Here is a 16,550-nt window from a genome sequence, read left to right on the forward strand (position 1 = left end):
AAATTATTACTTCTCTTTTATGATGAAAACCACCTAAACTATTACAGCCGTTAGATGGTAGATTTATACATATATCCATCAGACATGCATTATTCTCCTTATTCTTTTTGTCTATGATATATTTTAGTTCCTTTGGTTGAGGGTTAAGCTTTATGTTGATAAAAGTAGAGATTCTTCATACCATTTATCACATTATGCTTTTTTTTTTTTTCTTTAGAGACGGAGTTTCGCTCTTATTGCCCAGGTTGCAGTGCAATGGCATGATCTTGGCTCACTGCAACCTCTGCCTCCCAAGTTCAAGTGATTCTCCTGACTTAGCCTCCCAAGTAGCTAGGATTACAGGCACACACCACCATGCCCAGCTAATTTTTGTGTTTTTAGTAGAGATGAAGTTTCACCGTGTTGGCCAGGCTGGTCTGGAACTCCTGCCCTCAGGTGATCCGCCTGCCTCAGCCTCCGAAAGTGCTGGGATTATGGGCGTGAGCCACTGCACCCGGCCCACATTATACTTTCATTCCTTTTGAATTACTTTAGTTAGGGAGCTATAATTTAAAATACATTGGATATACAAAGCCCAAACAGCTTCACTGCAAAATTACAAAAAAAAAATTTTAAGATATAAAACGGTAAATGTTCAAGCTATAGCAAAATCTTAGGAAGATTAGCCAAACATAAGTTACTCTTTTAAGAGGAATTTAACAGGATATGCTTTTAAAGAGCTGTGATGGTTTAATAACAACAAGAAAAAGTACTTATGCAACATTTATATAAAAATAACAATCTAGCCAGGCATGGTGGCTCACACCTGTAATCCCGGCACTTTGGGAGGCCAAGGTGGGTGGATCATGAGGTCAAGAGATCGAGACCATCCTGGCTAACACGGTGAAACCCTGTCTCTACTTAAAAAAAAAAAAAAAAAAAAAAAAAATTAGCCAGGCATAGTGGCACATGCCTGTAGTTCCAGCTACTCGAGAAGCTGAGGCAAGAATTGCTTGAACCAGGAGGTGGAGGTTGCAGTGAGCTGAGATTATAACCCTGCACTCCAGTCTGGGTGACAGAGTAAAAAACTCTGTCTCCAAAAAAAAAAAAAAAAAAAAAAAAAAGACACATTTAAGCATAACTAGGGTGATCAACAGTTACATGCACTACAAATAATTATATGATGAATTTTATATGAAAATAAGTTCTGAAGTCAGAAAAATTAAATGGACATTAATTATAAAATGTAATATTATTTAATGTATTAAAATACATATATTTAATGCATTTCTGTATTCAATATCAATAGTTCTTTTATGAATTTGAACAGTATTTAAATGACACAAATTTGTATGTGTGTATGTTCACATGCTTGCGGTATGTTCTAACACATGACTAACATTAAATATCCATGACTCGGGAGAAAGAAGTAGTATGCCTAAATCTGCATGATTTAAAGGATCTTCAATATTATCTTCAAAGTTAAACAATAACTAAGTGGATGCTTATAAAGTTACAATTATAAGACTGATTAATTTTATTTCTAGATAAATATTGCTGTTAATTGCCCTGTAAAACAGTTCATGAAGAGTCAAATGAGATATTTATTTTAATAAAATATCTGGTACCTTCAGAAAATAGGCATAAAAATTAGGAATAATATGGTACATCTATGGCATTTTATCTCTTTCAGATTAACTTGCTAATTAATAAACACTTTCCATTTCTAAAGCCCATGACATGAATTTTACTTATTCAATCTCTTACATCTCTTTACGGGCCTATCCTAAAATAGAAAGAGAAACATTCTAGGAGACAGAAAGCAGAGATGATTACCAGAAGAGAAGGGCAACAGAAAATGTGGTCCAGACAAAGTTAAGCATTACTAATATTTTTCAGGTTCACACCCATCTATGTCTAGAGCAGTATCTTTTATTATCTTATAGCCTTAAAATCAAAGTCAGAAGTGGGATGCATGAAATTGAGGCTCAGTAGGTGATAATAGCTGTCTTTGAGATAGAAATATTAGTGCAGCTAAATTGGTAACAGAAAATGAAAACTGCTTTCCCACTTTCATATATTATAATGTGTGGTCTTGTCATCTAAGAGAGCCACATTACACACTGTACTTCGATATTTAGTGTTATATAGCAAATTTTAAAACAACAATCCTATTAAGAACATGAATCATTAATTTTACAAAACACTAATCACTGTAAACAAATTATATACCTACCTTTGGCTGAAGATTTGGATGTAATAAAACATAACCATTAGGATCGATTGCAAAGTAATAGCCATTGGGACACAGCTGGAAAAAATAAAACGCTTAGTTAGATATCCCTGAGTCACAATTAGAAATCTATGCTCTTGAAAAAATATATATATTAATGTATTACACATTTTATAGAATGTTAAAGGATAACATGGTATCATTTTATTTTAGAGATGCTTTTAACCATCTAGTTCCTTTGCTAAGATAACTGCCTATAGTTTTTGAGAATTACTTAAGTACTTTATGGCCAAGCTAAATTAGTACAGAGTTCTTAACTCGAAAGGGTATCAAATGAGCAAATTTCATCTTACTGTAAAACGTGGTGTCAATCTTTTAATATCTTCCAAAGATACATCTACTCCCATCACACCAAGAATCAGCTGGTTCTATAATGAGAGCAAAAATGGCATTTTATATAAAAATTTACATATCTTTACATAATTATCATAGTCTCATCTACTGCCTGCATTTTGGTTATATTCGATATTAGCTTAAATGTATATATAGGGTGAAGCACTCTTGGTGTCAATTTACAAGGATTCTCAGCTTTGTTTTCCACAACTTTATCATCATCATTTAACTTAGCAAAGAAAATCTACATGATTGAGGCTAAAATACATAAAAGACATATAAAAATATTTGACACTTCTTACACTCTTTTCTTCTAATGTTTATTTTCACTGCTATTGTACAGTCAGCCCTTGTTGCTGGGTGTCTATGTATGTGAGTTTTTATTGACTTTATGGTTTACTGTAATTAAGAAACCACAAGACTGTCCAGCTTAAAGATTATACAATATAGAATAAGAACACACTGGGTTTTTGCTGTCGATAGTTCCTGTGTATGCAACTGTCCTGAAAGTATGTGACCTTACTGGTGATAAAATCCTCAAAGCACTATTTCTAGTTGCTGCTAATAACTTGTATATACCAAGCAACAGGCATCATAGGTTTAGGGGCAAGTAGCAATCATCATCTTCTACGGGACATAAAGATGCAAGTTGTATTAAAATTGTGAGCTAAAAATTATTGTTTCAAATAGAATTACATAAATAATAAAATTGAAATGTGCTTGCAAAAAAATTATCAAATCTAGTAATTACAAAGACATTTAAACTTTGTGTAGGTACAGACAGAATAAGAAAGTTATGCCAACAACTATGCTCTTTTCCACGAATCGATCCTAGTCTGAGCAAAAACTCCCCAACTGAAGCAGTCTCTTAGTTCACAGTGAGATTTGTGAACATGTATGAGAAAGACAGAATACTCCTTTATGACTTACAATATTTAGAACCTGCACAGAGTTAGGAAGGGCAATGGGCCCCCAAAGAGGAGTAACTGTTTTCTATGGCCACCTTATTAAAATAAGGAGTTCAATGGAGATATATAATAACTGTCCTAACAACACTTAAGTGCAGCAGACTTCATGAAACCATAAACTGGAAATAAACATCCATTCAAATCAGGAATATCACCTACATTATACAATCAGTTTCTAGTATTAAAAAAGTCTTAACCTCAAAATCTCAAATTCCTGAATCAAGCTAAAACACTGGAATGCAACCCTATTTAAAATCTAAATCATTTAACAAATAAACAATAAGATACATCTTTTTGCATACATATTATCGCATTGACAATAGAACCAGTGCTATAAAAATTAAGCATTCTATGAAATTGTTTTTCCTGTACCTTAAGAATAGAAAAAATAAAGAGAAATATTAATTTAAATCAGATCCTTAAGTGACAAGATAATTTTTAAAAAGCTATTGTTTGAGAGTTGGGGAGGAATGATTTCATAAATATACCAATGTACACCTGATACAAACATCACCATGCTTTTGGTCTTTGGGTTTTTCTTTCTAAACTCCATTAATATCTCAGATGGATTCTCAAAATGTGCACACAACATTACTGTCCATTTATCATATAATTACTCCCAGTCTGACTTTGTGTTCTCATCAGGTCATAGTTAAGTAGAGTTAAGCTGAATCTTGGCTCTAGGGCAACAGAGAGTTTGACCTGCATTTCCTTTTTCCCAGGTGGTTATCGCATAGGCAGCTGTTGCCTTTGACCTCTGGCTCACAAGACAGTTACACTGCATGTATTTTCTTATGGAAATATCTTATCCATGTTGCGCTTCAACGTCACAGTTTGTCATTTATTATTATTAATTTTATCAATTAACTTTTAACCTTTAAGTTTGTCTTATTTTCAAATTGGCCGGTTATGTTGAAGACCGGAAGAGTTCCAGTAATGACAAGTCCCAGTTCCTAAAAATAGATTCAGAGAGAAAGGGCAAATTAAAATTATAATTTAAGATTTGTCAGAGTGCCTTTGATATCCGAGACTACATTTCATATTACTTTATAAAGAGCCACAAAAACTAGTAACTCATTTTGAATGCCTATTAACATTTATTTTTAAAATATCAATGAAAATATCTTGGAAATGAATCGGACCTATTAGGCAGCTACTGAAGCATGCAACATTTAAAATAATACTCTAAGATAACTTTAAAAATAACCAACTTATACAAATGGTCAACAGTGTGAATGCATTTCAGTAACCCTGTGTCCTCTCCCTTTTTCATAGTGATAGTTCACCTAATATCAGGACCTCTATAAGCAGAGTAATAATAAAATATTATTTTAAGTGATTTATTTAGCTACCCTTCTTGTAGCCTCATTCTTAATTTTTTGTGCCCTAAACCAAAGACTTCATGCTAAATGACAAACGGGCAGTTGAATAACCTGATAAATAAAGGAAACATTCTACTGATACTGCATCATTTGGGATATTCTAAGTAAATATACTTTTCAGAAGAAGCAACACTACTTCTAAGTAGCTAACAAAATAAATAGTACTTTTGGGGGCCGGGTGCGGTGGCTCATGCCTATAATCCCACTACTTTGGGAGGCCAAGGAGAGCGGATAATGAAGTCAGGAATGGAGACCATCCTGGCTAACACGGTGCAACCCTGTTCCTCCTAAAAATACAAAAAATTATCTGGGCATGCTGGCGCATGCCTGTAGTCCCAGCTACTCGGCAGGCTGAGGCAGGAGAATTGCTTGAGCTTCGGAGGCGGAGGTTGTAGGGAGCCGAGATCACGCCACTGTCCAGCCTGAACAACAGAGACTCTGTCTCAAAAATAAATAAATAAAAATAGTACTTTTTGACAAAGTAAAATGATGAAAAAAAGATAAGCATTAAATATAAGTCTAGTTTGAAGAGTTTAAAATAAGAGAAATAATGCCATCCTATTAATCAGCATATAGATCATTGACTATATTCAATGAATCCATAGAGATTAGTTGAAATAAACTGATATTTTCAAGTCAGAATTTGCTTTTATTACTAACATCTGTATCCATTATAAATTTTAACCACTATTTCATGTCAAAACTACATTTTTAACAAAATCACTTTAAAAGATAAGTTATTGTTTGAAATTTTGAATTTGTTTAAATAAGAAAATATTATTAATCTTCTCATGAAGAATGATTCCAAATTCAAATCTCATGAACTCTGAACAGAGTTCTGGAATCAGAACCAAGTTCATAAAGTTGGATTTGGAATCATTATTCATTATAACATTAAAAATATTTCTTAATATCAGAGAGCAAATATCTTATGTAGGTTGTGGTTCATAATTGGGCACATAGGAAGCCCAAATTCAGCTAGAATGATGAGTGAATTGAGGACAGACAATACAGAAGCTTCCAGCAGACCAAAATACCAAATTATTTGCAACAAATAAAACTAAGGAAACAACCATACATATTTTGGTACATGTGTTCCCACCCAAATCTCATGTTCAGTTGTAGTTCCCATAATCCCCACGTGTTATGGGAGGGATCCAGAGGAAACTGAATCACGGGATGGTTTCCCCCATGCTATTCTCGTGATATTGAGTAATTTTTCACAAGATCCGATGGTTTTATAAGTGACTTCCTCCTTCGCTCGGCACTTACTCTCTCTCCTGCCGCCCTGTGAAAAGGTGCCTTCTGCCATGATTCTAAGTTTCCTGAGGACTCCCTGGCCACATAGAACTGTGAGTCAATTAAACCTCTTTTCTTTATAAATTGTCCAGTCTTGGGTATTTTTCACAGTGGCATGAGAATGGACTAATACAATGATATATACATGTTGGCTCTTTATCTAAAGTCCTAACCAAGGACATTAGACAATGAAACATCCTTAATTAAATATTTCCAATGAAAACCTCCCACCTCAAGAATAGTCAAGCTATAGATTAATTCATAAAACTGGTATGCAAAAGATAATTCAGTAAAGATTTGGTGAAGTGTCTATTAGAGTTATAATCTATATGCATAGTTTTAAAAAGGCTACCATGGTTCAAGTCAAGGTAGATATGGATGTAATTGTTTCCTTTGCATTTATATTGCATACCATAATTTGCTTCTAAAAATGGTAAAATATACCCTAAAGTGAGTTACTAGATTACTAACATCTTAGATTTAAGATAATTATGAATGAACTCACTGGGGCCCAAGTTGAATTTTTTCTCCAAAAAATTCAAGACCAAAAATGTGTACTCTACTTCAGAGCACTGCATATGTCTCTAGAAAATAAGACAGAAATAAAACAATATTTTTCCACTCTGGAATTAAAAAAATATTTTCTAGAGCCCACCTCCTGTCACATCTCTTTTTATAAAGAGCCTCACTTTGTCTCCTAATTAAAATGAACCCTCCATAATATTGTCTTAGTCTGTCCTTATCCCCGCTTATCACCAAAAATGGCCAAGATATCATTCTTTTGATATACTCAGTATTTCCCCAACTTTTGTGCTATGCCCCCTTTCTGTGGTTTCACTTTTCACTACCAATTACAAAAACCTTACACTAATATGATCAGCTAAAATGTCTCCATTTTCTTAAGCACAACCCACTTTGCCCCAAAGATTGTCTTCTTTAAAGTCAGAATTCTTTTTCTCGTTATATCCATTATATTTGGTCTTGAAATATATTTATGTTTTCCTTTTTAATATAACTGTTTATTTTTGACCAATATATATTGTTAATCTGCTATGTGGAGAGACAGATAACTAGGAGTACGAGGGTCACTTTATCATCTTCCAACCAGTAAAAAGAATGCTGTCTGTGTCCATTGGATAGCAAATCCATGCGTCCCCCACTTTTTTTTTCCAGCTTATAGCATAGCGCATTTAGAACCAACACTTCCTCCTAATGTCATTTGTGCTATCAGTAAGAACCTTGCCAGCAATGCAGACATGCTGGTTAATGAACTTCCAGTCAAAGGAAACACAACAGGGCATAATTATTGACTCCTCCTATCATACACTGTCCTGTGATGGATTTGGAAAGCGCAACATTTTGACCATGGCTTTAGATCACTATGTGACCTTAAGTAAATATGTGATGTCTAAAAGGAACACTGGACAGTAATTTTAGCTAGGGCTTGAGGTAAGCAAGCTTCCTTTTATCTTTCTTAATGTGCAAGGCTGCTGTTAAGAGTGCCTATTTTTCTTCTAACTTCCTGTATATGTTTATTTTCTAAAAACCAAATGATAAGTAATTCTAAAAGGACTGCATTTTGCCCTACGAGTTCATCATTACATTTAGAAAAGTAGTAACAACATATCATTGAACTCCAAGTAGGGAAAAGGGTTACTGAATCAGCATTTATTTTTCAGATCTTATTATTTTGATTCTTTCCAAATATATTATTTCAGTAAATCATTAATAAAGTCTTCTCATTAAGACTAAACATATGAATGAAGCTTAAGTGTGATTATTATTTCTAACTTTCATGTCAGGAAAATAAAAATTACATTAAAAAAATTTTCAACTTTGGCCCTATCAACATTTTTGGAGGAATAATTCTTTGTTACGTGTGGTAGGCAGTTTTCCTGTGCATTATAAGACGTTTAACAGCGTCCCAGGCCTCTATCCACTCAGGGGTGTCCAATCCTTTAGCTTCCCTGGGCCATATTGAAAGAATTTTCTTGGGCCACGCATAAAATACACTAATACTAACAATAGCTGATGAGATTTTTTTAAAAGCCAAAACAAATCTCGTAATGTTTTAAGAAAGTGTGCAAGTTTGTGTTGGGCTACATTCAAAATCTGTGTTGGACTGTCCTGGGCCATGGGTTGGACAAGCTTGCTTTAGATGCTAGTAGCAATCCCTTCCCTCAAGCCATGGCAATCAAAAACATCTAGAGATTTTTTCCAAACGGCTTGTGAGGGGCAAAATGACCCCCTTGTGGAAAACCACTTCTTTTACACACAATCTTTACTAAAATGCCAATTGTGCCATGGACAATTTAACATGTGTTTGTTATTTCACACCAGATTTGAATACCTCAATGACATATGTCCATAAAAAATCTGAGGTTGAATCTAGCACAAGAGATTATGTTAATATATGAAGATGTTTGTGATGATTTCAGTACAGTGTAAATATTTGCCTATCTAATCACATGTAATCCTGAGATTTACCAGATCCAGCTATAGTTGTGGAGGCTAGACATGCTTCTACTAGCTCCTCTACTTTAAAAATACTTTCTTCAAAATTATTGTTCAAAATCTACAGTAATAGATTCTAATTCACAAAGACTTTCAGCATTTTTTTAGATTAAAAATTTAAAAACTGACAGAAATGTCCATGTATTCAACATTCCAGGTTGGAAATTCTACATTTTTTTTTTCTTTACACAGAGTTTTGCTCTGTCACCCAGGCTAGAGTGCAATGACATGATCTTGGCTTATGGTAACCTCAGCCTCCAGAGTAGCTGGGATTACAGGCATATGCCTCTATGCCCAGCTAATTTTTTTGTCTTTCTAGTAGAGACAGGGTTTCACCATGTTGGCCAGGCTGGTCTTGAACTGCTGACCTCAGGTGATCCTCCCACAGCAGCCTCCCAAAGTACTGGGATTACAGGAGTGAGCCACTGTGCCTGGTCAGAAATTCTACATTCTTAATGAAGGGATCAAGTAGACAATAAACTAGCACTTTTCATTTGTAGTTTTCTACTATACACAAGTCTTATGTTTTTATGTCAATTTCCTAAATTCTAGGAAGTAAGCTTGTGAAAGAAGAAATTTGTTGGGGGTAGGGGGAGTTTAGTGAAAAGGAAAATAGAGATGTTATCTAAAAAGAAGTAGAAATCATCGTGTGCTTTTGCCATGACAGTCTTTGAACAACTCAGCCTCTTACCAATGCATCCAGGTACACATTTGTCCACTGGACTTGCTTAGCTTTGTCTCCTGCTAAAACCATTGGTCTTCCCAAAACATCCAAATATTCCTGTTTATGAAAAAAAAAAAAAAAAAGTTGTGGTTAAAACTAGGAATGCTGTGAAAAAAAAAATTACCCAGGAAAAAATATTCTAAAGTTAAAATTAATATAGAATCCAAATTATTGAGATTGAATATACAATCAGTTAATTTCTATTTTGGGAACTCCGTAAGTGGTATGTCTACATATTTTGAATCAACAATATTTGACATATTATTTATACAATATATCTACCCCAGTTTTTTTCCAGTAACAATCAGAACATTGTTTTTCTGTGTTATAGCCAATGATAAGAGAAATACGTTCCTTGTGAATTGTTTCATGTTAATCTAAACTATTTAAGTCTCTGTGATTTACTGCATGGAATTGCACAAATTTAAAATAATACAGCAGCCACATACTTTCTTTCATATCACAGATTGTTTGGCTGAAATTCAAAACTACATTTAAACACATCAAAAAATAAAGGAAATTCTGTGCCAAATCTAGACATCAGACTCAAATGCAGCTGCTGTTTCATTTCAACATTCAATTTATTCAGTATTCATTTCCTCAAATGCCATGTTATTTATGCTAAATTTTGACTTTGTTTATTTTGTAGATCCTTAGCTATGTTTAAAACAGGGTAGCAATTTTAATAGTAATTTATGTTTATTTAAAAATAATAAATATTTAAATTAACTTAATTACTATATTATACAAAAAGTTATTTATCAGGCGTGTTTTCCATTGAAGGATGTTAGAAAAATTATCTCCCTGTTGTAACTTTATTTTAGATAGATAAACAGATCCACAAGGGTTATTTAGGTCATTGTTCAATTTGTCCAGCATAATTAGTGTTTAATTTTACACTTGGTACCTACAATTTGAAGAAATTTTTAAAAATTATTTGCAGTAGAACCAAGTTCAAATTACATGAAATTTATTGTTAGTAATTTTGAATTTATTTATTTTCTACCATGTTTTTAACATCTGACAATAACACTATACTCATTTTTTAAACCTGAGTTTTGGGTATTTGAAAACACTTGCAATGTTAATGAAAAACAATATATCACCAAGATACTCAGTATTTTAATGTAAGTGTAAGATTATAGATCTTTTCATTCTTACCAATTTTCTCCATATGGAGCACATTTAAACCAGAAGAGAAATATTTTATACTTGAAAAAATAATTTAAACAAGTTTTAAATAATCATACCTGAGTATTGATTCTTATTGCACCAATGGAAGGAATTTCATAATAATAACCTGAAATATACATATTTTCATATATAAATGTTACTTTATAATAAATGGCCACAAAATTATTTTAGTTTATAAATATTTTATCTCATAGAGAGTATTTATTTTAAAAATAATATATTTCACTTCCAAAACTGAGCTAATAGTAAGATATCAAAATTAAGAAAATAATGGATCTTCACAACAAACACACATGCTTTGTGAAAAATTTCACTACATTTCTTAGATACTATAAAAAAGGTATTGTTCTACAAAGGAATAGGAAATATGGTATCATTAAAAATATTTTTTTCATTGGAGAAATTATTAAAGATGCATGATGGATAGATAATTATTATGTGTATGTAAAATCTTTGCTTAAATATAACTTTCAGAATAAATTTAGGTTCTTTTTGTTGCCATGGTATCACAGTTCATTTTTCACATTAACATATTTTTTTCTCAGTAACATCATTCTTTCTCAGTAAAAAGATAATATGAGCTCATAGCACAACATGTGAATTATCCTGGAATGTATGATATTTTTCAAAAACAATAATTTAACCACCCAGAGAAAAATATACATATGTCATACTCTCATATTTAAGGTTTACAAAATTCAGATATTGTTTCCTTCCTAATTTTCATGTAAGATTATATCTGATATATAGCATTAAGTATAATTCCATTTAATACATTATTTTATGAATGTGGAAATTAATCAGATGTCTGAATTTTCATAAAACGTAATGCTAACGTCAGAATTTGTACGTGTTTTCTCTATAGAAACATGTTCAGAATCTTACTCTTGCCTGAATCTTATACAAGTTAGCTACAGTCTTAGCTTATTTTAAATAATAAGTTCACTTAACAACAACTACCAAAATTCTTTTTCTTCTTACAAAATATGGTCAAGAAAACAGATGTTACCTTTGTTTTCACAGGCCATCCACTGAATAGGTCCTCTGTCATAATTGTGTTGGCCAACTGAAAACGTGAATACACGTACCTGGATGAATTGAAAAAGAGGTATTCTTTAGGCTGACTACAATTTAATTGAATGGACAAACTGGCTAAAATTTCTATAGAAAAGCATGTTTTCCAATTGATTAATATGATAAGAAAAACTGAAGCCAGTAAAGACTTCAGGAAGGCACCAGAGGAAAATCACATAACCTATTCCAAACAGACGTCAGCTGCTACACTTAAATTTGTACCTGAGTCTTCTGTTCCATATTCCAATCCTCAGGCAGGAGCATGACTAATATTTCATCCATAGAAAATACACCTTTCATGGCCGGGCGCAGTGGCTCACACCTGTAATCCCAGCACTTTGGGAGGCCAAGACGGGCAACTCACCTGAGGTCAGGAGTTTGAGATCAGCCTAGCTAACATGGTGAAACCCCATTTCTACTACAAATACAAAAAATTAGACAGGCATGGTGGCACGCGCCTGTAATCTCAGCTATTCGGGAGGCTGAGGCAGGAGAATCGCTTGAACCCGGGAGGCGGAGGTTGCAGTGAGCCGAGTCATGCCATTGCACTCCAGCTTGGGCAACAAGGGCGAAACTCCGTCTTAAAAAAAAAGAAAAAAAGAAAAACAAAAACAAAAAATAAAAGAAATCTTTCAGGTCCAACCTCACTTCACCTGTCTCACCTGGTTATAACATGTTATCTACATAGCTTGTCACTGCAAAAAAGTTTATTTTCCAATTTCATAGGTATGTGCTGATGAAAAAGTATACAGAAAGTTCATTATACTTTAAAGTTGCTTAAGGCAATTAAACTTTGTGATGGATTTGCTATTTTCACACCATGGAAATATTTAGGATGTGCACATATTATAATATTGTTAGTATATTACTTATTTTCTATAAAAGTTGGCTGACACACATAAATAAATATTCTAAGCTTCCAGGATTTTTAAATAGAAACAGAATATTGACTGTTCCTAACATGCTATAAAGTATGCAAATATTTTAAAATCAGTTAAGAGTTTTTATAATTTAAATATTTATTGAAAGCCATTGAATTTAAATAGTGTAAAAGTATAGAAAGTAAGTTCCATGATTCAACTTATACTTAACAAAATGATTTTTATATATATTTATTTTTACTAATTTAGTAATCTAAGTACACTAATATGCTCAGCTCAATATTTTAGCTATTTCTAAAAATAGACATGCAGAAAATCACTTTTCCATGAGTTCAAATTCCAAATTGAACTATGTTAAGAGCTTTTCCCTAATTCATGTTGACTATTTGAACTGACATTTTCTAACTGTTTTATATCTTTTAACTATTGCACATGATTTCAGAGCACAAATCTCAAAGGAGATTTCACATATGTTCTCTGTTCTTTCATTGGACTTGGCCACACAGATCACATTATAACAATCCCTGCCCCCGAAATGTATATAGGGAAGTTGCTGTTTCATTTGTAAGGTTTTAGGTGAGCCACTCCTACGTCACCTAGGTTTGCCTTAGCTGGTTATGTAAGAGGCCACATGGTGAACATAATCTGAATTTTAAATATCTCAAATTGTAAGAATAAATGACTGGTTCTAAGTGAATGACAGTTTTTTTTTTTTTTCTCTCTCAATCTATCTCCAGGAATTCCCAATCCAAATGCAATGGTTTCATTTTCTTTAATTCATCATTTGGCCCGTTTCTGGGGTCTGTCTATAAATTTCAATGTAGGGTTACTGCTTACATAGTTGAGCTTACTTCTCAATGGAAATATTTTTATAAGCAGGCTGACCACCCTAACTGATAATTCAATTTAAATCCCATATTCTAAACAATCATCAAATGAATTCAAGTCAGGAAAAAAGTCCGGATGCTCCAGAAAGCACCAGGGGATCTCCCTCATAACTAACATTTAAACCCATACCTCAAAATTTCAGGCAAAGCATGGCTTTGTCTAGAAGTTCCTGTCACCACAACAATGATCTAGTAAAATATTTTTCATAAAATACTTTTCAGTAAAAAAAATAAACAAGACGAAATGAATCTTATATCTATATCTCAGGAAGCTAAGCATTTCTAATAACATCGAGGCAACACTTAGATCAACACATATGATTATTTGACTGATGTTATCATTCAAATAGTCCAAATAAACACTAGGCCAAAAAACAAAAAACAGCTTGTTGCTTTACTTATTTTGCTATAAAAGTTTCACTTACCTTCTGTGAGTTTGTTCCCAGGGAACCTCAGAGGTTGTCAAAATTAAGGTATTTGGGATCAGGGCCGGTGGTAGTGCACATTCTGTCAGCTTTAATTATGGTTTTTAAAACATGATAAGCTCTTTTTTTTAACCTCTCTTTGTTCTTTTTCTCGAATAGGTTCTTGCTACTTAAATGTAAGCTGCATTAACTAACTGAATCATTCCCATATCATCAATGTATGATTTGTACCCCTTTTCTCAATTTTCATTTGCCTTGTTGTAGAGATTTTTAAAGACATTATTTTCCTGAAATTTTATTCCAAGTGTTTACTAAAATCTTAATTACAAATGCAACCTTCTTTTTTTATAATTTACACAAGTATCTTACCATTACAATATTTATAAAATTTAATAGATTATTTTTGATCTTTGGTTTTTATATATATATGTATATGTATGTATTCATACACACACAAACACATATGCACATACGTATTTAATGATTTTATAGATTATATAGATTATCTCAGAGCTTTTTCTCTCACGACCTTATAAATATATATTCAGTTGAGATAAAGTTTAAGTCATCCAAAACTTAGGATCTATTGTAGTACCTGGTACACACATTCTTTATATGACAATAAAAAATCAACATAAAAAAAATTTCATTCCCTAGTGCCATGCCATCGTTGAACTTTTCTTTGTACATTTTAGCTAATTACATAAGAATTTTAACTTCACTGATTTCATAAACATTCACACTACATATTGTATAGTGCATATATACAATGTATCGATTAAATTTGAAAGAATCTTTGTGTACATAACTTTCCACTTGGAATTGTAGTTTCATTCCTCCTATTCCATGCTATACTACTGCCACCATGTGGAACACTCAATGAACTAACTAAATTCCAATCCTAAAGTCCATAGAGATGATTGAGATCCCACTTCTGATGTTTCTTTTTTACTCCTTTAAACCTACAGTTCCTGTTTAGCCATAGTTTTGGAGTTATAGAAAAATAAAGTGATTATTGGAAATACGCACAATTCAAAATTTAAGGTAAATTACATTCACAAAGATGTGTATTTGTAGAGTTCTTATAAATACGTTTGCATAATCTTACCTAAAACAAAATAACACACAAAGTAACTCAAAATAAGTAGTCACACAAGCTACATATTTCATCTTAACTCTCACTTAAGCAAATCACTTACATTAGAGCATGTCTACATCCAGGCTAAGGCAACTTTTGTAGAGAAAAAAATTCCTTTTCTCTTGCCTAGTAGTACTTTTATAATCACAATACTAGGTTCATATAACAAATGCACATGAAATTTTCTGTTGAGTAAAATGTTCCTAGAAAATTAGCTAAATGTTTCTCAACTAATATATATGATTTTAGATAGGCTCCTCTTTCAAAATGTTTGCTTCTATGAAATTTTCATCATAGTCATACGAGACATATACACTAACAGATGGTTTTGACAAATATTTTTCAAAATGCTGAAGTACAGGTCTTCAACAGAAATACTGTGGGAAGCTAGTATTGAATAAACTTTGGATTGGGTTTCAAAAGTTCCGAGATTATACAATTTAGCATCTAAAGTAGTGCCTTACTGACAAATGAAAACAAACATTTTTGTTAAATGAAAAACAAGTGAATAGACACATGAGTGACTTCTGCTTCTTACCAGAGGGATCTAACACAGACTTTGGTATTATCCAACACATCAGTAAGTTCATTACAGTACGTGGTAAGAGCAGCACCAAAACTGGGCTATTAGTTGTCTTGCGTTTTGCAATTTGGGCTTTCATTATACTTACATCATTGTACATTCTTAATCTTTTATTTAATATTAAATAAGCAGACATGCTTACTGGAGTTAAACAACTTTTTAGGCCAAGTATACTTACTATGCTAATTTATGTACTGTATTATTCCTAGAAAATAAAAGTCTTATAATTCTGGATTCATGTATAGTTATATAAGTGCAATCATAAAAGCAATAGTAATTTGGGGAGCAGACGTAATAAAATTAAACTTAAGGCCAGGTGTGGTGGCTCATGCTTGTAATCCTAGCACTTTGAGAGGCCGAGATTGGTAGATCACTTGAGCTCAGGAGTTTGAAACCAGCCTGGGCAATACAGCAAGGCCCCGTGCCTAATAAAAATACACAAATTAGCTGGTCATGGTGGCTCTGCCTGTAATCCCAGCTACCCTAAGGGGCTGAGGCAGGAGAATTGCCTGAATCTGGGAGATGGGAGGTTGCAGTGATCCTCAATCACACCACTGCACTCCAGCCTGGGCAACAGAGTGAGTGAGATTCTGTCTCTGGAAATAAATAAATAAATAAATAAATAAGCAAACTTAAACATTAAATTCCTGTGGCTTTTTAATAGTTATAAACTCACATAATTTTGCTTTCAGTTGTTTCAAAAACTAATTTTCCTCTGAACGGAACATTATAATCCCAATAATTCAAAGTTGGCATTACAGTCCTGGCCTACTTGATTTGAGAAGAGTTTAAAGTAACAGCAGTTTTGGCTATTTACAATGTGTTGCTGATTTGTTCCTTACACACCACTGATTTGTAACTTTATCCTGCAGTTCT

General features: G+C 33.0%; 1 protein-coding gene across 7 annotated transcripts in view; it reads right to left on the bottom strand.

Moving 5' to 3' along the window:
* CACNA2D1 (calcium voltage-gated channel auxiliary subunit alpha2delta 1) overlaps nt 1-16,550 on the bottom strand; it is a 486,450-nt gene that overhangs the window by 54,389 nt on the left and 415,511 nt on the right. For all 7 annotated transcript variants that reach the window (XM_039472910.2, XM_074379327.1, XM_074379330.1 and 4 more), the window contains exons 13-18: nt 11,696-11,774; nt 10,743-10,792; nt 9,460-9,549; nt 4,449-4,526; nt 2,566-2,640; nt 2,216-2,290 (exon numbers count right to left, since the gene is read on the bottom strand). In XM_039472910.2, coding sequence (XP_039328844.1) covers nt 2,216-2,290; nt 2,566-2,640; nt 4,449-4,526; nt 9,460-9,549; nt 10,743-10,792; nt 11,696-11,774 — 447 coding nt within the window. The remainder of the gene's footprint in view (nt 1-2,215; nt 2,291-2,565; nt 2,641-4,448; nt 4,527-9,459; nt 9,550-10,742; nt 10,793-11,695; nt 11,775-16,550) is intronic.

Source organism: Saimiri boliviensis, chromosome 10, assembly GCF_048565385.1.
Source record: "Saimiri boliviensis isolate mSaiBol1 chromosome 10, mSaiBol1.pri, whole genome shotgun sequence".
Taxonomy (NCBI): Eukaryota; Metazoa; Chordata; class Mammalia; order Primates; family Cebidae; genus Saimiri; species Saimiri boliviensis.